This window comes from Hippopotamus amphibius, chromosome 1 (assembly GCF_030028045.1).
Source record: "Hippopotamus amphibius kiboko isolate mHipAmp2 chromosome 1, mHipAmp2.hap2, whole genome shotgun sequence".
In the NCBI taxonomy this organism is placed as follows: domain Eukaryota; kingdom Metazoa; phylum Chordata; class Mammalia; order Artiodactyla; family Hippopotamidae; genus Hippopotamus; species Hippopotamus amphibius.
Window position 1 is genome coordinate 126,742,775 of NC_080186.1, and position 24,433 is coordinate 126,767,207.

At 37.1% G+C, this 24,433-nt stretch overlaps 1 protein-coding gene across 7 annotated transcripts in view; it reads left to right on the forward strand.

Moving 5' to 3' along the window:
* CLK4 (CDC like kinase 4) overlaps nt 1-24,433 on the forward strand; it is a 121,687-nt gene that overhangs the window by 91,460 nt on the left and 5,794 nt on the right. Inside the window, exons 1-11 of one of the 7 annotated variants that reach the window (XM_057727562.1) lie at nt 6,806-6,925; nt 8,651-8,716; nt 10,035-10,195; nt 14,803-15,025; nt 16,222-16,312; nt 16,706-16,772; nt 19,298-19,414; nt 19,506-19,672; nt 19,903-19,997; nt 20,258-20,387; nt 23,119-23,201. In XM_057727562.1, the coding sequence (XP_057583545.1) occupies nt 10,035-10,195; nt 14,803-15,025; nt 16,222-16,312; nt 16,706-16,772; nt 19,298-19,414; nt 19,506-19,672; nt 19,903-19,997; nt 20,258-20,387; nt 23,119-23,201 (1,134 nt within the window). In that variant the 5' untranslated portion in view covers nt 6,806-6,925; nt 8,651-8,716. Of the gene's footprint in view, nt 1-6,805; nt 6,926-8,650; nt 8,717-10,034; nt 10,196-13,633; nt 15,026-16,221; nt 16,313-16,705; nt 16,773-19,297; nt 19,415-19,505; nt 19,673-19,902; nt 19,998-20,257; nt 20,388-23,118; nt 23,202-24,433 lie in introns of those variants that run through there. The other 6 variants (XM_057727570.1, XM_057727588.1, XM_057727581.1 and 3 more) reach the window with 6 other exon arrangements.

Consider the following 24,433-nt stretch of genomic DNA (forward strand, 5'->3'; position numbering starts at 1 on the left):
ATGGTGGAGATAATACAAATCCAAATTTTACTGGGCATTTACATAAAGATGCAAACAATATTTATTCAAAGGTGAGGCGGCATAAATGATTCTCTGGAAGGTGTTGGTCATCTTGCCCGTGTTCTGTGTACTGCTGCTCAAACAGCATCTGTGTCTTTCTATTGACATTAAAGCAATTGTCATTAAATCATTCTCTTAAGTCAACATTGACTCTGAACTGAGTGATTAACAGGTTTTTGTGACTTTGTTGATATTCAATATTATTCAGTTCTCTTGAATTCAAAAAACCACTGGCTCTCTTCAACAAACGCAGTTGGGAGAATCCTCAGTTTATTTGAAGCACTGAAATCATTATTTAATTCTGAAGAAAAAGTCTCAAAATGTTTGTTGACTTTTTAACAATCCAGTGAGTGGAGCTTACTTATTTCTTGTTTATAATTTCTAACATGTTTGTCGATAGGATTATGCAAATTGAAGAGTAAACACTGTCAGTGAAGTACTCTACTGTGTAAAGAAATGTGTTGAATGTTAAGAATCGATGAAAGGTTATCCCTTTAAGTGTCAAGACAATTTTTAAAAGGGACGTTATAAAAATGAAAAAGAACTTCTGAGTTGAAGTAGATAATTTTTATGAAACTTGCTGTGACTATCTTCTGAAATGGATTTTATCACTTGAAGAACGTGGACTATGATGAAGAGATGCTAAGTAACACTGAAGAATGAAAAGATGGTATATGCTTCAGCAAATCAAATTGGAAGATCAATTCTCAGTTATCAATTTTATGCCAATACATGTTCAGTATAGTGGGTCATAATGCTAATGTTGAGAGTCTTTTTTCACTAAAGAATATAGTGGACAAAAGAATGAAATAAGTAACAATTTAAATGGAGCACAGATTATAACTGCAATAAATGTATAAGCAAATTCTACAAACTGTTAAGGAGATCCAAATCATCAGGGAAACATAATTAAAGAGATGTAATTAAATATATAGAGTTTGTTTCAGATAAATAATAAATTCTTTTGTAGTAGAAGTATGTCCCATGCAATGTTTCTCACATTTTAAGATATATAGCTGGTTCTCATTATTTGCAGGAAATTAGGTTTAAGTTGCTAAACGCACTGTACTAATGAATAGTTACTCATCACTCCTAGGAGAAATAAGGTTAGGTTTCTGTGAGCCAATCAGTGCATAATCTTTGAAATTGTGTTTCTGTTTAAAAATGCCTTATCTAATATATCTTCTTGATTCATTACCATTCAGCTCATGACCAAAAGCACTATTACTCATGCCTGAATGAAGCTTATCCAACACTCATATTTTCTCCATAAGGTACATGATAGCGTTCTTGCTTTTAGAAACACTACATAGCACTTCAGCACTACGCTTAGGGGCCATTTTAAACACTAAAGTCACCAAGAAAAAGCACCAAAATATACTAGAATAGACTGTGAAAAAGGCACTTCCTTACGGTACAAAAGCTGGAATAAGAAGGCAGTACATTGCCTTGCCTGACTTCAGTGGGGAACGCACACATTGAGAAATTTTTTGGTGCCCTGCTCACACCCATGAATGAGCGTGAAGGCGCTATGAGTATTGATCTGGGAGGTTCCAAATAAATTTTAATGAGCAGATGAGTTTGTAAATACAGAATCCCCACCAATAATGAGGGTTGGTTATATATAAGTATTTATTGGCATGGACATATTTCCATAATATATTGAGAAGAAAAGTTACAACATGAAACCTAACTAAAACTTTGGAAGAATTCCTTTTACAAACAGGAATAAAGCAAGGATGTCCCTTATCATTGCTTCTAAGGGAGACAAGGTGGTGAAACAGAATAAAGAACATAGCCCTTGGATCTAGCAAAAAACTCTCACTGGTGGTGAATTGGGATGAGGTTCAGATGGAGGTGAAACCCTGGCTTATGCAGTAGCTGGAAGCACTTGAATAGTAAGGGGAAATAGCAATTATAAGAATTATTGAGTTGTTTGCCTTTGGTTAGCTGTTTTAAAAGCTTTGAAAAAGGAAAATGACAAGATCAGGTCAGCCAGCTATCAACTTAAGGCACACTACAGAGTCAGCTACCTCCTGTAGCCACAGGGAAGACTGTGTTGAAAATTAGCCCAGGGATCTAATTTGAAGGGCAACAAAACTACAAAGTAAGTTGAGTCCATAACCCAAATCGTCTCCTACGCTAAAGTTCAGAACTCTGAGAAGCACATCTCTAGTGTATTTAATATATTGTCCTTCCAATCTACTCTCAAATCTTTATTTAAATATATATGTATCCCTGAAAATATGTAGTGTGGTTGCAGTTTTTAAAAATCTGCCTAAATGATACTGTTATAAATCACATTTTCTTCTTCACTCAACATTAAGTTTTTAGGTCTATTTATATTGCTATATGTAAATTTAGTTCATTGCTTTTAACTAATGTGTAGTATATATCCATTTTACTTATCCATTCCTCTAGTGATGGACATCTACATTGTTTCCAATTTTTTCTTCCTATCACAAAACGTCAGAGTATTTTCACACATTTCCATATGGGGTTAAATGAGACTTCCAGTAGGGTTCTGTCTCATCCTCACGTGACCAGCTTCTCCTCAACTAAAATGTCACATCTGCCAAGAACCCCTCTCTCACCATCCTACCTAAAGCAGGCCCTTCTCAGATATTCTTTCAGTCCCCAGTTTGTTTCCTTCATAGGATATATAAAATGTCAAAATTTATTTCCATTTTTTGTTTCTCTCTCCCCTACTGGAATTCAAGCTCTATGAAGGCAGGTACTTTGTCTTATGTGCTTGTGTATCCTGAGCATCTAGGACAGTGTTTGGCATAAGCAGGTGCCCAATAAATATTTTATGAATGAATGAAGGCAGAAAGAACGAATAGAAAAAGAGAGAAGGCTCCTGTGAGAAAATCTGAGGATGATCCTATGGAACTTGGCTGGTTGAGTCCTAAGGATATAAAGTCCAGTAAGAAACTATCTGTGATGAGAAATGATTGAGACCTTCAGAATTGTGAATTCTGATACTAAAATTTAAGTTCTTTTTGTTTCTGGGCTGTACCCACCCTCTTTTTGTTTCTGGGCTGTATCCTCAAATTTTTAAGCCTATTCCTCATAAAAGCCGTGCAGTCTTTGGAGAATCCAGGAGAAGAGGTCTGTGTCAATACTCGGTACAAAATGTTGTGAAGCAAGGACAGCAACTGCAGATGAGACAGTAGAAGGGAACTAAGGGATAGAGCCAGGCATGGGAATTTAGAGTGAAAGGTGACAAGAAGCCACCAGAGAAGTTAACACCCTCTCTAGAAATCATCAGAATACTCTGAAGGATACTGTACTTCCTACAATTACATGAAATAGGAGCTTGATAGTTATACATTAAAATAAAAGGTAACCTCAGAAGATTAGGAAACAAATATGTATTACATGTTTTCATATGCTTATGCAGGAATCTACAGTATTCATAGGAAGTTTAGAACTTAGGTAAATGTATTTTCCTTTCAGTGGTTTCACTGGATGGTTGGTTGATAGTTGAGACTATTGGTAGCAGGTGTCGAGAAACTAACTAACCTAGTTCCAAAGCTCTTTCATTATTTTAGGTAGTGAAAATTGATGAGGAAGATTGGAAAGATCAGTCTATCCCATTCCCAACAAAACCTCTGAATTAAATCACTCCTGGCACCCCTCCACTCCCCTCCTTACATACACACTGCAAAGTGCACTGCGGATCAGGGAAAGCTCCTGGCACTGTTTGACTACAGGATCCTGCTCCACAGCGTGCTGTGCAAATCACCTCACAATGAGTCTCAGGAAACACTGGAGAAACCTGGGATATTATCTATCTTAGACAGCACGGGAGGCATGGGAGACCCTTTGTGACTTGCTGTAGAACAGTGAATAAGGCATCCTGGGACTTTTGATGACCTTGATGTGCTGGAGATAAACTGACATTGTTTCATCATCAGGAGCTTTCGATGATATATCACCTTTAAAAGTGTTTTTTTAAGAAAAGCTCCTTTGGTCTTGCTGAAAGATGGATTCAGCCTGTTTTCCCTAATGACTAAGTAAGGTAAGTTGCTATGTACGTTACTGTATGAATCGAAGGAGCCAGAAGAATGGGTTAAACACAAGAGCTTTGGAGCAAGTAAGGCCTGAGATTGAATCCTGGTTCTGATACTTGATAACTGTGATCGCAAGTAAGTAACCAATGATCACTTTGCAGGGTTGTTTAGATTATTAAATGAGATCATTTATACAAAGTGGTTAGCACGTAATGAGTATTTAATTGATAGCTAAAAACACAAAAAATCTAATTAAATACAGATTAGTAATTATCAGTAATAGCAATTTAGAAGTTATAAACCAGTAAAGGTTTATACCTTTGTAAAGTTTTTTCCATATAGATGATAAGCTTTTCTTAAACGTAATTTACACAATTTAGACTTTTGCTCACAATTTAGACTCTGCTTTCAAAGATGATTGTTTCCTATGTCTGAAGAGTATCTGTGCTAGAATATATAAGAATATTCCTCTGGTTGTTCTTCAAAGCTAAGATTTTCTTTTTATACAGTTTAACTTAAGGTTTTCTTAGACATACTTGTTCTTGTGTTGAGATGAAGCTACCAGATTAGACAGTTTTTGTGGTGTTGGTAGTAGATTCTGAGAAATTTAGACAGACTTTTTCATTAAGTCCTCCAACCCAAGGTGTTCATTCTCCAGGTAAGTGACTTAATAGAAAGGGTTAAGGTACCACTTAAGATTATTAAGCCAACTGGCACAGGGATTCTGGGAGTAAATTTCAACCTTTGATGTAATCCAATTTAACCCAACTGAGCAAAACAGCCAAAAGCAACTTCCATAAACAACCTACAAATATGTACTGGGCTGTAGCTACTGAGATACCAAAGATAATACAAATCAGGTCCTTTTCTCCCATCAAAGCACATAAGCCACAGAGAGGAATTAGGAGAACCACACATGTAATAGAGAAATGCTAGTCACAAGACATTCTCAACTTCCTCTGATCACGACATACTTTCAAATATTAGACCTTGATATTTAAGTGGCATACTTAAATTTAAATACTCAAAATGACACTAAACAAGATAGCAGTAACTACAAAGCAGACTCCACTACTGGGTAACATTTTGTGATGTCTATCAGTCCCTCTGTAGGTGGCCTTTCCATTTGGCTTTTAACTTTATATTGCTGTTTGAGCAAAACTGTGCACTGTCCTGACCACAATCTCTTATATCCTCACAAGACAAAGATCTTTCATGCTCCACCAAAAAAGGGCAACTTTTCTTTGGTGCCAGCTTAATTTATTTCTCTATATGCCTCAAGCTGAGTCCCACTTTACCTTGCAAGATGGCCCAGTCTACTCAGCTAACATTCCAACTGATAGATGTCCCTGAAACAGCAGGTGTAATCAACTGCAGAACCAATATATTTCACTCCATGGGCAAAATTGGTCAGCTTATTTTGGTGGCTCCAGGCACACCAGTGTGCCTTGGCCAACTGTTTGAGGACCTCATCTCTAACTGGAGTAGTCAAGAGCTGGGAGATGGGTGAGAACTGATGTAGTCAGGGATAGCATCTTAGAGACAGACCTCGAAGGATGGGTAAGATTTAAAATTGTAGATGTAGAAATGGTGGCTATTACAGGTGAGGAGAGTAATCTTGTCTGTTTCATTCTACAGCATAAAGAATTTTCACTTCCAATTTTCCAATTATCTTTTCAACTTCACTTCTTCACTTCTTGACATGGGGTACAATCTCCATAACAAGTCAATTTATCCAAAGTAGGTGGCACAAGTTTTCTATGATATTAGATCATGAAATGGCAGTGCCCTTCTTTCACCTAACAAGGTATAAACCCACATGCTATTGGATTATGCCCACAACAGTCCAACCCTGCCCTCCCCAATTTGATTTCTGACTTTCTCTTTTGTCCATCACGTGTTTGTCACAACACAAAATCTCCTTGACACTTTTCAGCACCAACCATACCTCACCCCTTCCCAGCATTTGGCACTGTCAGCCTCTCCCTCCTGTAAGCCCTTCTCTCCCTCACTCTGACACCAAGCTTTTGGTTCTCCTCTCCTTCTGACCATTCCTTTTCAGGCTCTTTTCCTCTGTCCCTTAAGTGCTCCCCAGGGCTCAGATGTTGGCCCTCTTCTCTCTTCTCCCTTTACACGCTCACAACGGGAAACAATCTGGGGATTCTTAGAAGTGGGAATACTTTACTTGAGGTAAGCAAGCCCCTTGACGGGTCTCACTTGCTCTCAGACATTACTTTAGGGTCAGTTAAATAAAACTGACCCTAAAGGATAAATAATGGGGAAAACTCTGTTAGGCAGACTTCCAGCTACCAAGTCTGCCCAGGAGGCAGGGCCAACAAGAAAAAATTTGTCGTCTCAACTGAAATTATTTTTTGGTTTCGATTAGGAGCACAGGGCTTCAAAAGATAAGCGGCTCTGAGCTTGTCTCCTAAGATATCCTCTTCATTCAAGGGAATCCATTTTTAGACAAAAAGCTCCAAGCGGTCTGGACTACACCATCGCGTTCACCGAGCTATCCCGGCACCAGCCTCGGCCTGGCACAGTCTTTTTAGCTGGGGGTGGGGAGGTGGGTGGGGGGGGGCGGCACTGCTCGGGCCGCGCCGCCGCGTGGGGGAAGGCCGGGCCCGCCCCTGACGTCACACGGAGCCCCGCCCCCTGAGGAGAGGCGGGGTCGCGCGAACTCTGTCACGCAGGCGCGTTCGCGCGGTGTAGGTGGTGCTTGAGGCCGCCTGGGGGTTGTAGGGAGGCGGCGCTGCCGCCATTTTGTAGGGTGTTTGTCGCAGCGGCTAGAAGAGAAGACGGCTGTTTGGCGACAGTTCTCGGCCAAAAGGCCTTTTGCTTTTGCGGAGGTAAGGTTTCGGATAGGGTCTTCTGGGCCGGGTGGTTTCCCAGTCTTGTAAGTCTCGAAGCCGGGTGTCGGGCAAACGACGGGATTCGGGGCCTTGGCGGCCGGGGCTCCTTCGGGGCACAGCCCTGGTCCTGGCATGGAACACCTGAATTCGCCCAGGCGTCGTAGTGGGTCTAAACCCTTGGGCGGAGGGGGCCTCGGCCCTGTGGCTGACTCCTCTCGGAGAGCCGCGGCCGCTCGCGTCGCGGCTGCTGAGGCCCTGGCTCGCCCCCGCGGTCGCAGTGAGGACCGTCGGGGGACCCTGCGCGGTCCTGCTGGGGCGGGCGTTGCCCTACACCGGGCCTTCCCTGCGGGCCCGGCCCGGCCCGGCCCGGCCCGGCGGTGCGTGGCGCTCGGGATTTTCCCGAGGCGAGCTTCTGCCCCCAGCCGAGTGCGCCAGAGGCGCTGGCCGGGCGCCGCGGCACCGGGTAGGCGGGGGTGGGGACTAGGAGGCCGAGGAGCTGCGAGTCTGCGCGTCCAGCTGGGGGAATTCAGCTCGTGCTTGTGAGACGTAGAAGAAATACGGAGAGGCTCATCCTTTGTGCGAACTGGTTTTTTCCTAAAGTGGAGCATACTATTGTTGCAGCAGATTGCGTTTCTGATACTTTTGCATCACACTGTCCTTGATTACTTAAGTAACCGTGACATGCTTATCTTATCCTTAGGAAACGGCACTCCGAACTGACCAGGTCAACCACCTGGTCTTATGTTATAGCTATCTTTGTGTGATTGTGCTCCATACATACACCCCCCGAGGCTTCTTGTCTATTACGTGCAGTCGTCTTGGAGCCGTCTAATCATGACTTCAACTTGTATAGATATTTTAAAGCCATATAGATATAGATATAAAATTGTCGGGTAATGTAGGGTTGTTAAAGGGCAGTAGAGAATCAGGTTTCTAAGGTGGCTATAAACATTTGATGTGTATTGTATCTGATGTTTTTATTGACAGATGTCTGATAATTTTAACATGTAGGGTTCTATATTAATTAGAGATAGTGTAATAATTCTAGATGGTTGTTTTTGTTTGTTTTTTGTATGCGAAGGAACCTAGTCTTGTATAACCTGGGTCTGGGATTCTTCTCTTGGCCTCCTGAGAAAATATTTTTGAACACTAGTGGGGAGGAGGGGCTTCCTAACAGCTGAATCAAATTTAAAGTAGTGAACTTGGCTAGAGAAGTAAAAACCTTTGGTTCTCCCAGGATGCTTATTCTTATTTTAATATTTGCATATTGATAACTGTGGTTGTTTAAGAATTCTGCCTTGTTACAGGTGAGCTAGTTAGGCTGACTGACATTAGAACGAAAAAAACCAAAACTGAAGCAGACATACATGTTTTGCAAAAACTGCATTATAATAGTCAAAATAATAATTCTCAGTCATTAGATGTTGTAACTTCTCTTGTAAGTGCTTAACTAAGCAATTTTAAGGAGTTCCTTATGTGGTTAAAGTACAATTTGGGTAATTGAAGGGTCAGAAGAATTCCACTAGAGATATAATTTTTTTGATGGCTTTTCTGATGGCCTTTTGGCTCAGATTAATTTGTAGTGTCATTTATTTCAGATTCCCATATCGAAATGACTCTGTGTAAATCAGAACGCTTGTTATCAATTTCCAATGAGAACCCTGACTAGAGTTTCAGGGGTTTTGTTTGACCTAACCAATGCCTTCTCTTCCTTTTTAAAAGCAAGCTAAAAAAGAAGCTACATATCAGAAGTATGCTTGATGGGCAGAGCATTAGTCAGCAAGAGAAGTAAGTTAAAAGATCTGAATATTTGGTGGCTTCAGGCTCTGATGGCATGATACTTACATTTCCTTAGGGAATACCTCCCAGGAGATGCCTCATTTCAAAGTCTTTTTTAATCCATTTGAAATCATTTAAATGTTTTACTTGAATTTGTTTGCTTGTTACTGAGTCATTTGGGCAAACTGAAGGAGGTTGTAAACTAAGCTGATTTTGCTCCAATTTACCTTTTTTCAGCTTCTTGCTGAGTTTTGAACCTCACCCTCTTGAACAGAGTTTGGACATCACTGTTAAAAACCTAAGTGCTTTGTGAAAGAATTAAGATGGGGAGAGGCAGATCAGGGATGACATTGTTAGAACACGGATCCTGATCCTGAATGGAACCTGTGAGATTATAGATGAAGTCAGGGAATTGTCACATTTATCTCATTTCACTGTGGCCATATTCATCCTTATAGGTTCATTTCTTTAGCCACCCCAGATCAACGACAAATAGGTTTAATTTTAAGGATGGCTGCAGGATGATCTGAAAATAAACTTGTTGGATAGAAAAAATGAGTTCATAAAATAAACTTGTATTGTTCTTGAGGTTCTCAGTTGAATACTGTGTTCTATTCACGCCTTGGTTTTGGGGAGGGGGGTTGTTTTCAAAGCTTAGAGTCATTCTGAGATTTAAAGAAAGGAACTCTTGAGTGTTTGAGAAAAAGAAACTTCGTTAATGGCTCTTTACCTTTAAAACAAAGTCATCTCCTGACTTTGTGTTTCTCTGACTTCAGTTATTTGTATTACAGTGTTTTGCCAAAGCTGCATAACATTGTGATATTTGTTTTAAATTAACTCACATTTAAAGTTAATGTCAATAACTTAATAATTTGATAATATCAGTAACTTAAAAGATTAGTAATAATTTACCATAGAAACAAGGTAATGAAAAAAATAAAACCAAAAAAGTTTTTAATTTCCAGCTAGATATTGTTGTCTTCTGAAGGCTCTAAGCCTAAATCTTGACTTTTTTTTTTAATGGCAGTTAGCAACTGTTAGTTGAAGATAAGCACCAAACTGAGAATTTATCCAGAAGAATTGAAAGAAAATGTGTTAAGGTCTCACAGTGTTATCACGTAGTACTAGATTTGTATACCAGTTAGAATCATCTGACATACCAGTGTGATAGTGCCTCCATGCCTTGGGAAACATTATCTACAAAGATTTTAGAACCTGTGCAACCCCATGTGCTGGGTGTTTTTAATTAATATTAATATGAAATATTTTATTTACTAAACATAACCATCTGTAACTTCCACAACTCACTTTTCGTTTCCATTAACAGATGCGGCATTCCAAAAGAACTCACTGCCCTGATTGGGATAGCAGAGAAAGCTGGGGACATGAAAGCTACAGTGGAAGTCACAAACGGAAGAGGAGATCCCACAGTAGTACACAAGAGAACAGACATTGTAAACCACATCACCAGTTTAAAGAATCTGATTGGTAAATTGAACTAGTACCATTTTAACACTAATAGTTTTAATGATTTGTCATTAACTTATATAGCTTTCATCTGTCAAATTGTCTTATAAATCAGTCAACAAATACTCATTCAGAAAATATTTACTGAGTGCTTATATGCTAGACACTGCTGTGAATAGAACAGAGTTCCTACCCTCATGTATCTGTGTCTATTTTGGAATTATAGGAGAGTCCCAGCTGCCAGTAATATGGTTGAGGGAAATGAGACATGCAAAGGTTAAGGATCAGTGAGTGCCTTTAACTTCTATGTAGTAGGGAGATGTGTACATTGGGGTACTTATTTAGGGTTCCACAAATAAGAGATAATGAAGGGTGGGGAGAGTTCATCCCGATAAGAAAAATAGTATGTGCTATGTGAGATTGTTAAAGTGTGTTAGGGATTAGTTGCTTATACTGTATTCTGCAGTTTATATTTGTAGATAAGGCCAGTGGATGTATTTGGGATTTTTAGAAGCTTGGCTATCGTAAGAACCATTCCTTTGCATAGGCAGTAGCCAGTAATTTAGGAAAGGGCCTCAATAAAAATTTCCAGTGGTATGTTGTCCTGTTTTATTGTATTCTTATCAGTGTAAAATTTGGAGGTAATACATTTATATAGAATGGAAGGCATTTTTAAAGTTCCTAAGTGATTAAACAAAGCCTAGGTGAGTAGAGTTTCTTTCCTTTTGTCCTCCATTAACTTCCCTTTCTCATTTGTTTTTGTTGGTTTTATGTTTTCTCCTTGTTTTGTGCAGATGTTCCATTGGGACTATTTGCCAGATTGCTTTCTAAATTAGCCAGCTGGGGTTACTTTAAAAAACAGTCTGTAATTTTTTTCCTTCTCCATGCTAAAACAGACTTGTTCTGCAGAACAGCTCAATGGTAATCAATGCAGACTACTCATTCTTCACACACTATTGTATGGAGGGAAGAGGGAGAATCTATGCCAGGATTTCAATGACCTGAGCTAATTAATGTACTATAGAAGACTGTCTGTACTACCCTATGTTAAAATAAATACAAAATACTCTGTAAAGCTTAGCATCATAGTACTAATCATTCATGGGTTTATTATGCATTGTATATGTAGAAAGGAACTGATATGAATGATTAACAGTTCATTCATGTTTATAATTAACTACATAAACATGATACTGAGTCAGTCCAGTAACTGACTTTTGGTCCATTAGACCAATAGTTTCTCCTTTGACATTGGCACCAGAGATGTCTGGTGGTAATTGCTCCCCATAACATGGAGTAGTCTAATAGTATTTTTCAAGATTAAAAACTTTACAAGAGTGTTTTTAATAAAATTATTGAAAAATACAGAAACGTATAAAGAAGGTAATCTTGATAGGATGCTAGTGCCCCATTATTTGGATGTAAAATTATTTCCGATTATTTCTCCTGAAAAATACCTTTGTATACAAATCTTTGCCTCTGAATATTTCCTGAAAATAGATTCTAAGAAGGGACAGTTTCACATTAAAGGGTGTAAACACTTATAAGGCTCTTGCTACATAGTCACACATTTTTCTAGAAAGTTTGTACCAAATTTTACTCCCTACAACATGCTCCTTCATTCTCTCACCAGTCTTGCCTATTTTAAAATGCCAAGAATAGTTTTGTTTTAATTTGAATTTTTAAATTTCTGCTGAATTTGTCCTGTCATATATTTATTGACCACGTGAACATTTTTTTTAATTGAAGTATAGTTGATTTTGAACAGTAATTTTTGTATTCTTAGCCTATTTTTCTATTAAAGTGTATTTTTCTTACTGATTTATAAGCGCTTTTATTGCATAGCAATTATCTTACCTTTTTTCATATATATTGCAAAATGTCTTTTCTTTCTGATTTGTAAGTAGCCTATGAATTGCTCCCTTCCTACAGGTTTAATCAGTTAATTCTACACAGGAAGACTGATGTGGCTGTAAACACTCTCTTTATATTCTTAAATGTCTTCCTGTAACATAGAGTATCAAGCCTTAAACCAGTGATTCTTAAACTTTAGTGTGAATAGAATCACCTTGGAGGTATATTTAAAATGCCTATTACCAGATTACTCAGTGAGTCTGACCTGGGGCCCGGGGCTCTTCATTTTTAGTAATGCAATATTTTGATATTGTTAATAAACAGACCACCCTTTGAGAAACACTGTTTTAAGCTCTTTAGTCTGGCATGCAAGATTTTGGATGATCTGTTCCCAGCTTGTTTATTTGCCTATGTTCCCCTATGTGAAAATTGCTCTTGCTGAAATTGTCGACTTACTATTTCCTAAGTAACACGTAGACAAACCCATCTTTAAGCCATTGTGGCTAAAAATGCTGTATAAATGTAAGATGGTAATATGCGATTTTTCTCTCCTGGCATTTCTTCTCCTTTCCACTTTGTCCAAATCCTGATTTCCCTTTAAGATGCAACTCTTACCTTTTTCATGAAGTCTTCCCTGACCATTTTAAGCATTTTGAGTTTTTTCGCCTCTGTTACCCTGTAAGCACTCACATACAGGCTTTTGGCATTTCCTGCATTGTTGAGTTTTGTTTTATTTTTGTGTCAGTAATCTCAAATTGTTCATTATTTGCTGGCAAGGATTTTTGCCTCATACATATTTTTTATCTTCCACAGGACCTGTGTGGAAATAAAAACGAATGTCCATAGCCTCATTAGTCTTGGCTGTTTTGAAGAACTACAGTGAAATATTCACTGGGTGTTCAGTGAATATTTTTAGAAATGAAATCAGTCTGTTCATCCTGTTCACTCTGTCCCTGTAGCCTTTAGAATTGTGTAGACTTTGTTTATATAGTCTCTAAATCTTGGCTGTTGGAGGTTGAAGAGGTCCTCATCTTTTTAGCTTGCCCTCATTGTATTGCTTCACCCCAGGGTGGCTGTTCTGTAGATTACTTATGGATTATCTGCAGCTCTAATTTCATGCACTAGTCCAGCTACAGATTATTAGTCTTGGTATTTTCTGATAAATTTTGGACTTTTATGGGAAGGATGCCTTACAGAATTAAACAGATGCCCTTTAGAGTATGGTAATCTCTAGCTTGCTCTGTTGTAGATCTCTCCCTTATGATTCCAAGCAACTGGTCAGATCCCTGACTTAGACCCAAAGTCTTACCCTAATATCCTGAATTGTTTCTCCAATGGCTGGAACTTAAGGTTGACACTGGGGAAAGGGGGTTTCTGCATCTCCCCAGCCTGGATTTGATGCCAGCCCTATTGAGTTGCAGTTTGAGAGATGCTTCTCCTTTTTTTCTGCCTAAACCAGCCCCCTGAGAAAAAGAATGACAGCATAATCTAGGGGAAGGAAAGAGGTTGGTGAGGGCAGTCTAGTCAACATCTGTCACCCCATTGCTTGTCAGGATTATTTTAGTTGATATGTCTGACTGGGCAGGTGTCCCCTCTCTCCCTTAGTGCTCCATGTGCATCCCTCTTGAAGCTTGGCACTCTGTTGAAGAGGACACTCATCCCAGGTAGAGAGGGGGACGGGAAACTGGGTCAATTGAATCTATGTCTTTTTTTTCCATCAGATCAAGGCTGCTTAACTGGAATCCATTGACTTCCTGAGGTCCGTGACCTCTGAAATCCCTTGCCAAGTTTTGTTTATGCATTTGTGCATTTCTTAGGGAAGAGGGTCCATATCTTTCATCAGATTTTCAAAGGGATCTATAGATTCAGAAGTTAAGCGCTTATGGCACCAGATGATGCTGTTTTCCCTGAATTCTTGTGTATTTCGCAAGCTGGAATGACGGGAAATTGGAAATGCAAAGGGAAGTAGGGGGTCGGGTAATGCTAGGTAAGCAATTGCAAGAACCTTTTCTCATTTAAGGGGGATATATTTTAGATATCTTTGGCACATGAAGCAGCCTTCAAAAGTTATATTGTCTATTTCTCAAAGGGAATACAGGAAGCTCGAAATAAAAAGAGGAGAGGAGATGGAATAGGTGGGGTGTATAATAAAATTGGCATGTGTAATAAATAGGATTCAGAATGTGCTCTGCAACTGTGGCACATCATTTCCCTTCTAGGGATCTCAGTTTAGTCATCTATAAAATGAAAGGACTGAAAATATATTTAAGACTCCTTTTAGCTCGATCACACCTTTCATGAAAGATTTCTCTGTGGGCCAGAGATACCTAAAATTAACCTGCATTAGGAAGAAAGGGATCCTGTTTTGCCTGCCTCATGTTGTGTATGGCTCTGCAAGAAGGAAGAGAGCTTCATTACAAATGCATATTTCATAAGACTGATGAATTTCAGAAGAGCAGTTTTGTGAATTTTTGTCTTACCTTTCACCAGAAGGTAAAGGGACACTTAAGTAAATACTGAATGTGTTGAACGATTTGACTCAAGCTTTTTTCCTTGATAGCAGTATATATTAATAGAGATATATGAACCCACTTGCTTGTTAAAGTAAAATTATTTCTTAAGTTCTGTGAGTTAAGTATAAGTTCCGAATCATCCATTTGTATTTTTTTCTTTTATTGAGTTAGCTGTTTAAACCAGAAATTCTTGAGAGCCTGTTTTAACTTCATTATTCTAGAATGAAGAGAGTAATTTTAAACCCTTTAATGTGTTTGCAGTCATTATTTAGAAGCAAGGTCCTTGAATGAGAGCGATTATCGGGACCGGAGATACATTGATGAATACAGAAATGACTACTGCGAACGATATGTTCCTAGACATTATCTCAGAGACATTGAAAGCGATTATCGAATCCACTGCAGTAAATCTTCAGTCCAAAGCAGGAGAAGCAGTCCTAAAAGGAAGAATAATAGGCACTGTTCAAGTCATGAGTCACGTTCGGTATGATTGATTTTGTTTTTATTTTGGGTGGATACTTATTTGTGTGTAAAAAGCTCTTATTGAGCCACTAAGTTTGGAAAATTTTATATATATAATACTATATGAATATAATTGTTTATATTATTTGAATCCTTAAAGGAAGCTTCCATATTCTTACAACTAATCTGTATTTATTAGTTAGCCCTCATTTGCCCACATTTACTCATTTTCTACGGACCAGATCATGAGTTTCTTGATTTTAATATTAAAAATATTTTTATGTTTAAAATATCAAATTGTACACTTTACATATATGCAGTATATGGTATGTCAACTGTATGTCAATAAAAGTTCTTAAAGAAAAAATATATTTTTATGTTTTATAACATAATCTTATGAAAAGATGAAGCACCCATCTTTTCTTTCGTCTTAAACTTTTTTTGCTTTGAAAGAAATCCTTTCCCAATACTTGGAAACAAATGTAGAAAGTTGCACTGGTGGATGCTTACCCTGTGTATATATATAGCACAGTCCCATAGCACAGTGCATCATTGTCTGCAGCTAGGTCCATTGGAGTTCTGAAAGTGGGTGCTGAAGGGGAAATTATTGTCCAGAAAGCTTGCCCTTTTTTTTTTACACGCACGTATGTTCACTTGTTTGATCAGTAAACTATGAATTATTTTCCTCCCCAAGTTTTCTTCAGTAGAACTAACCCTGATTAGGTCTAACATTGAAATTAACTAGACTTTATTTTTCCCTTTTATTTTAATCATGTGTGGTTAAAAATATTGCTAAATAATCAATTTGAATTAATCTTGACATTTTAAAACATTTTCCTGACAAAGTAGACATCCCAACTCACAGCATATGCTATTTTATAACAAGAGATTAATAGATCATGACATTGCATTCTTTAAATTTCAGACTTCAATTAAATCAGTATTTTAAAGAGACAATTGTGTTGTTTTTTCTATTGCCACTTTAAGTATCTTATCTGAAAATCTGTTCCTTGCCATGTTTTTCTTCTGTAACATAAACTGTGCCCTGTGAATTTCTGGGGACTGAATTTGAAATTGCTCCTGCCAACTGTTCGTGGCCTGGTGCTTATCTGAATGCCTGAATATCTCCCCGCTGAATGAATTGCGTATTCTGCCCTGAATTCACTCTGATATATTGATTGGCTGGACGATCTTGGTGCTGCCCACTTGCCGTTCCAGAAGAGCCACCGAAGGAAAAGATCCAGGAGTATAGAGGATGATGAGGAGGGTCACCTGATCTGTCAAAGTGGAGACGTTCTAAGAGCAAGATGTATAGAATATTTTTCAACACTTTTTAAACTTTGCAGACAGAATAATCTTTTTAAGAATAGTTTGTCAGCGGGGGGCTAAAGAACTCTTCATTGCTTTTTTGTTTTGTTTTTTGTGGGTTTGTTTGTTGTTCTTTTGTATTTCTTCTTTTCTGTAGAGTTTAAATATTTCTAAAGTTCCAAAATAATCAGTGGAATTTGAGATTAGAGCAAGAAAGATAGCTCTATCTAAGTTGTTTTTGTAGCAGCTGAAAATAAAATAATTTGAGTACTGGAACCTTAGTTATGCTTTAATAGAGATCATTTGAAAATATTCCTCACTTAAGCATTCATTGTTTGATTAACTGATAATTTGTACTCATGTACTTACACTTCTTTCTTCCTCCTCACTTTAGATGAAATCGTGGACACTTTGGGAGAAGGGGCCTTTGGCAAAGTTGTAGAGTGCATTGATCATGGCATGTAAGTTTGTTACTGTTTTTCTATGTTTCGAACGTTTTGATATTTTTGGTGGGGAAGGATCCATAATTTAGATGAAATGGAATTGAAGTGGTAGCTGTGTGTTTTCCTGGGAGGTGTAAGTATTCAAAATTTCTTGAACTGTGTATGATTTATTTACCATGAGTGTGGATTTTGATCAAGAATGCTGAAAATTTTTATTAGATGGAGTTCATTGAAATTATAGTGAGTGTTCAAGTGAAGAGTTTCCCAGAACTTAGACCCTTAGCTTTCTATAAGAGATTTGGAGTGCTTTACCCTTACTTTTGAATTGAAGAGACAGTAAAGCATGTCTAATATTCTAGGTTCTTAAACCTTTGTTTCCAAAGGATAATATTTGCACGTTCTTAAACTGTAAGGAAATTACATTACTTAAAGCCTACAGAATAAAGCCCAGATTCTTTAATGAGTTATATTAAACCTTTTGGTATTTGACCCTCTGTGCTTCATTTGCATGTTTTCCTCTAGGATCTCTATTCTGTGGTTGCAGGTTTTTTGTAAGTGAACCTCTTAACAATTTAGTGGAAACTGCACATTTCTAAATTGACATCTAAATTTTTTCATCATAAAATAGTTGAGGTTGTAATTTCCAGCTTATTATAAATGTTAATTTAAAAAAAAAAAACACCCTTTCTTTAAATATGTTTGAGGGAATCTAAATACAACAGCTTGATACCTTCTGTCATCCATGAACAGACTTTTCTTAAATACTTAGAAATGCTTTATCCTTGAACTTATTTTTACTCCACTTTTCATAAAGAATGTTATCGTAAATGTCTTATTATCACCCTTTCCTCTCTACGACAAAAATGTGAACCTAAAGTAAAACTTCAAGATATTTTGGAATACTTTGACTTAGGAAAGTTGCTAAAATAGTCCAAAGAATTCCCATATATTCTTCACCCACATTCCACAAATGTTAACATTTTGCAGTATTCACTTAATCATTCTCTGTATTTACATGTTATATGTATTTTCAAATTTTGCCGCTAATCTACAAACCTGATTCAGATTTTACTAGTTGTCCCATTAAAATCTTTTTAATATTTCTTGAGATTCCAAGACTTGAGTATTTGTGATGGTCCAGTTAATAGTATTCAGTTAGTCAAGTACAAATCTGTTAAGAATTTTGTACTTATTAGACCTAAAATATAAAATTTAATTGGAAATGTATCTTTTATTGAGTTGGTTAGGGCCTTTAAAAAAATGAGTTCATGTGTCCGTAAGATAAATCTTACTGTTTTAGTATTGTTTCCATTTTTCATTTTTTTTTAATTGACAAATAGTATGAAAGCTTGTAAGTTTAAGGTGTGTAACTTTGGTTTGAAACATTTATGTACTACAGTAAGATTACTACAGTAGCATTAGCTAACACCAGTATCCATTTTTCAGTTTTATACCTATTAGCATTGTTCATTTTTATAGCTATTAGCACTTAGAAAACTTGGCCATATGATTAAATAGACGAGAGTAAAAGAAGTTTTGTCACAGCAGTTTTATAGTAATTCTTTTAAGTCTTGATATATGCTATGCATCATAGGGAGATTATATGATCATCAAAATAATATTTTAATGATTTATTAGCCGACAATTTCATTGAGGCCTTGTTAAAAGAAATGAGTTGGGGAAAGATTTGCTATCCAGCCACTAGAAAGATATGTTTGCCTCAAATTTTTTTTTTTTTCTTTTTTAACAGCTTAGGGCACATACCTTGCCATAATAATTTCAGGTGCATGAGGTTTTCTTTTGTAACATAGAAAGGCCTTAGTGGAAAAAAAAACAGGGTTGAATGCTGGCTTCTCTTCAAGAAGATCAGGTTTATTAGAAAAGCAAGGAATTCGCACTATAGATGCCCCAGTCTAAAGCACACTGCCCTGCATTGTTGCTGTCTCTACCTATTGGCATCCATGAATGTACTACACATTTTTTTTGGCTTCTTGGCTTCTCATTTGCCAGAGTGTTCCCTTTTCCTCCCAAATCGAACAAATTGATAGTTGTCTTTCAGGGCTCAGTTGTGTGTCTCCTCTTTTCTGAAGAAGTCTAAGCTCCCCTTAACCCCAGTTGCTCAAGCGTCTGTCTTTTCCATTAGACTGTGAGGTACATAGAACAAGTCCATTTTATCACTAATGCTTATGCCTCTTCTGGCACAGTCAGTCTAGCCTAGTGAATGGGCGAATGCTTTCAGCAGTAGTATGTTCTATTCAAGGTTTATATTTTAATTTTTTTAAAAAGCTATTTATAAAACTAGGTAAATTTAAACTTCTGGAAACAAATATTAACATTCATAAGTATTAAGAGAATCATCACTCCATATAAAGTATATTTTGTCAAAACGTTTCGAAAAGATGTTTATAATATGCTTGATACACCCTGAAAGATTATTTTAGGAAAATAACATAGAATAATTAGTACTTAATAAGATTATGCTTTAGCAGATATATGTCTTCAACCCCCTCCTGTACATTTACCATTTTCATTTTGTTTTTAAGGAATGGCATACATGTAGCAGTGAAAATCGTAAAAAATGTGGGACGATATCGTGAAGCAGCCCGTTCAGAAATCCAAGTATTAGAGCATTTAAATAGTACCGATCCCAATAGTGTCTTGTAAGTATAAACTTAGAACTGTGATCCATCACGTTACATGAAATAATCAGAATTCTGTGAACTGAATTATGTTTATTTTGATCTGTTTTAGCCGATGTGTCCAGATGCTAGAGTGGTTTGATCATCACGGTCATGTCTGTATTGTGTTTGAACTCCTGGGACTTAGTACCTATGATTTCATTAAAGAAAATAGCTTTCTGCCATTTCAAATTGACCACATCAGGCAAATGGCATATCAGATCTGCCAGTCAATAAATTGTAAGTATACCTGTTAAACTTTTAAATACCAGTAAGTTAAAGGTTTTATTATACAAGCAATGTATCAAAACATTGTCACTAAAAATGCACATATTACAAGTAAAGGTGAAACCACTTTTGATCAAAGGTGAAACCACTTTTGATCCCTACATCTACTACTAATCCTCCCTTCCCCCCGTACAGATTAAATTTGTAAGTGAAACTGATAATGTCTTTTTGTTCTTTTGTAGTTTTGCATCATAATAAATTAACCCATACAGATCTGAAGCCTGAAAATATTTTATTTGTGAAGTCTGACTATGTAGTCAAATATAATTCGAAAATGGTAAGTTAAAGACTTGTTTTAATTTTGGTAGTTGTCTTTAAAATTAATTTATTTTTAGCTTGATGATCCTTGGGTGAAGAATTTTACCTCTGAGCCTTATTATATCCTGATGTTTAATTAACTCAGGGTAATCCTTTGCCTTTCTCATGGGGTTATGTTGAAAATCAAAAAGATAATTCATGTGCAAGCCTTTTGGATAGTGCTATAAAATATTTCATATCTTTCTTGATCTTTGTGTTTACTCAACTGTATCTCTCTAGAAACGTGATGAACGCACACTGAAAAACACAGATATCAAAGTTGTTGACTTTGGAAGTGCGACATACGATGATGAACATCACAGCACTTTGGTATCTACCCGGCACTACAGAGCTCCAGAGGTCATTTTGGGTCAGTAGACACCAGACTGCCTGATATTTTAATTGAAAAGGAGATTTTTTGTTCTCTACAGCTTTTATTGGGGGGCAGGTAGTTGGGGGGGGATAGCTGTGATTTTCTTCGCAGTGTACAGAAAACGTTTTCTGTTTTCATAAAAGCTCTCTGGACATTGCTATAAATATTTTTCCTGAGTGGGAAAAATGTGATATCATCTGTAAAGATATTCCAGGTGGTGGTTATTTTTGAACAAGTCAGTGTTATGAAATCATAAGAGAACAAGCTCTGTTGGCTGAGTATATCACAGCAGTGTGATTTTGAAGTGATGACCTGTTTTTGTTTCATCACAAAAGCATGGTGCTGGTGAAAATGCTAAAGATTTGGTTGCCAGGCATCTAGATGTAGGGTGGATGGAGGTCAAGAGAAGAAAGAGAGGCTAGTCTAAGAGGAGAGCCTCTTAGATCATCTTTGACATGAGAAAGCCTGGGGAGGAAAACTAGTTAAGGTGAAGAGTTTTTAAATATTAATTAAAAGGGAACACAGGGAGGGAGAGTGCATCTTATGACTCTGAATTTAAAAGTTAGAGACCAGGTCATGTTGATAGAGCAAGGAAGTCAGAGATGGCTTTGGGGGCTTGGAGACAGTGGGAAAAATTCAGATCCCCTAATATGGGAGATAGTTAAATAGAATAAGCATATTACTTGGCCAAAAGTAAGTTTCAACCAAGGTTGGATAGTAAAACTTTTATGGAATCAGTCTTTTCTACTTTTTACCTTTTGTCCAACAGGACTTGGTAGTTCAGAATAGGAGTGTGAAAGCAAACTAATGATGTTTACCTAGAGTAGAAAATTGGGAAAGGGGTAAGAAAATTAAGAATATTATGTAGTGCTGGCCAGTAGAACTTTCCATGATGATAGAAATGTTCTATATCTGCACTATCCAACATGGTAGCCATTAGTAGCCACACATAGACTACTGTGTACTTGCACTGTAGCCAGTGACTGAGGAACTGAATTTTAAATCAATTTAAATTTTAGATTTAAATAGCCTCATGTGGCTAGTGGCTACCACATAGGACAGCACAGTTGAGAGCTCATCTTTGAGACTGATGTTACTAGGATTTCTGCTTAGTTATCTAGGTCTGAAAAAAGCTGCTCTGTTGCAGTAGTTTAGTATTCGTGGTTGAGGACCAAAGGTTGAAATGAAGGTAAAAGAATATGGGTAGAGATTGTGGGCAGAAAGGTATTTTCAGAGCTTAAAAAGAGATAACCTGCTGTGTTTTATCAGTTTTAAGAAGCAGATTTTCCCCTACATTTTAACATGTGGGTGAACACAACACAGAACAGTTGGCATTTTTTCTTTGTTATTGGTACAAAAAACAGTGGTGTATCTTACAGTTAGTTAGGCTTCCTCCTAGATTGGGTAAGATATAGTGATTCTTAGTAATAATAAAGTCCCATGTGTGCCCTGGCTGGGGATAGTTGATATAAATCCTAAATTGGGGTTTATTGGTCTTTAGGAAGAGATATTAAGAAATGGTAAGATTTGTTTGTTTGTGAAGTGTTAATCCTGAGGATTAAGGCAGGATTAGGTTGAAGAGGAAGCTGTAGTCAGGTGCTACAGTTGAAGAGGGCAGTTGGTCTCATGTTTTGGGTGTTGGTAATAAACAGAAGTTGGTAAGAGTGAATAATGTGAAACTCCAAAGAGTATGAGAGCTGGCCCATAGAGAATGAGGTGATTTACAGTCACCTGGGAGAAAGCTGGACTGGGAGAGAGGAGTGGCTGGAAAAGAAAACTTCCATCCTAGATCCAAGCTCTGTCATTTGCAGATTTTGTATGTGTTACTGTAAGTAGAAACCATGCTCCATTATCCTTTTATTCAAATGATAGGCACCGTGAGGGTTAACAAAAACAGCTAATCATAGTCAGGTTCCTTCAATGTATTGTTTCTTCCTTTGTCTTTAAATTCAGTAATGTTACTGAAAGTAATTGAAATGTCTTTAAAAGTAGATTTTATTTGTACATTATTGTTTTATTAAATACTTAATCTTTAAAAGATTAAAACATCTATGGTTTACTGTTTTCCTTTCTAATTAAATATAGACTTAAAGCTAGGTGTTTTTTTCTTTTCAGAATAATATTACTATTGAGAATTCTGAAGGAGAAAGTATATATATGTTCATGTATAGACAACCTGAAAGTACATATGTAGATATCTCTCTGTGAATTTTAAATGGCTATATAATTCTGCTTATGGGTGACACTGCTTATAATATCCATTATAATTCCTACGTAATTTATGTGACATTAGTATTTTTTTAATGGAAGAAATAAACTCAGTTATCAAGCTGATGATAATTGATAAGGGGTTAGTAATTACATTCTGGGGATAACTGTTGACCTATATTTGCACTAATAAAATGTAAAATTTTGTAGAAAACTGTAAACTCTGGTATAACAGTGTTCCTCATTGCACAAGCAATTTAGAGAGTGGAATATTTGCTAGTCCCTCTTTTATTTTACGTAAAATGCCTCCTCCCCCAGGTTAAAATACCTTAATTTGATATAAGGATATGGAGAACTCCGAAAGCTTACTGAATAATGTTAGATATAAAACTAAAAATGTGAACCCTGAATTTACTATCATATTCTCCTAAATGGGAAGGCATCCACATAGGAAGAGATTTAGTGTGTTGACAGTTAAAAATTGTTGTGTAATAAAATGTTTGGTTTTGTTTTTAAATAGCTTTAGGTTGGTCTCAGCCTTGTGATGTTTGGAGCATAGGTTGCATTCTTATCGAATATTACCTTGGTTTCACAGTCTTTCAGGTATGTATTTAGTAAATGTTATTTACTAGTTCGTAATGAGCTTTAAGTGTTCAAGGATGTTAAAGTTTTGGTTTCCGTATTGAGAAGTTGCCATAGTGTCATTATTCTTAAGATTAAAACTTACATATGCAAAATAGTCATCCTTCTCTAAAGCCATAGTTGAATAAAATACTACTTTCAGTGAATGGTCATAATTCATTCTGCACGTGATTGGAGTTTTTAAACACATGGTTCGTATTGACTTTGTATGATCCATTTTTTTATTGTAGCACGCCTTCATAGTTTACATTAGTATTACTGTGGTCAGTTTTAATTCAGTTCTGGCCATATTGCACATACTCCTTTTTTTAAAAGAATTCAGAAACAGCAAGTTGTATTAAGCATCTATGACACCATAGGCACATTTCTAAGCACTATGTGTATAAAAATGAAAAGGCAACATCTCTGTCCTCAAGGAAGTCATACACAGGATAGATATGGGAAAACTGGTACAGTACAATGGGATATTTGCTATAATGGAACAATGTAGAACATGTAGCAGGAACCCAGGAAAGGTGAACAGTTAAGTTTCCTTATAGAAGGCATCACTGAGGATTAGGCAGTTTCGTCCATGCTATAAGGAAGAGTAGGAGTTTGTCAGAAAACTAGAGTGCCTGATGGCTGTATCAAGAAGAAGTTGTATTCACAAATGCAAGAGGCATAAATAGTCAAGAAGGAGTGAATAGTGCTGTCGGAGTGTCTTAGGTAAATAAGAAGATGGTGTCAGTAGGCAAGTACTGATTCGTAGACTTGCTTGCCATAGAAAGATACTTGTTTTATCTTAGGAGCCAGTGGTTTCCAAATGTAGACTGGTCTAAAATGAAAATGATTTTGTAGAGTTGCCATCCTGGCTTTCATTTAGAAATTCTCTTTCCTGGTTTTTATGGTATTAAAATGTCCCTTTTATGAAATGATAATAGTTACTGGCTTTTTAAAAATAAAAGGCCTTACTTGGTAAAACAAAAAGGAAAAAATTTACTTAGGTCTCCACTTTTTTCCCTCATAGTTTTACTTACGTCTGAAAACTAAAAGTCTTGAAAGTTTCGAGTGGTGTAACCATTGAAGAACTTTAAGTAGGGTTGTGATGTGATCAGGGTGTGTTATTCTAGTTTGTAGCTGGGGTGAGGACAATTAGGGAGTGCCTGGCTAATACAGTCAAGGTTGATTTGAGGTTATGGCACTGCAGGATGAGG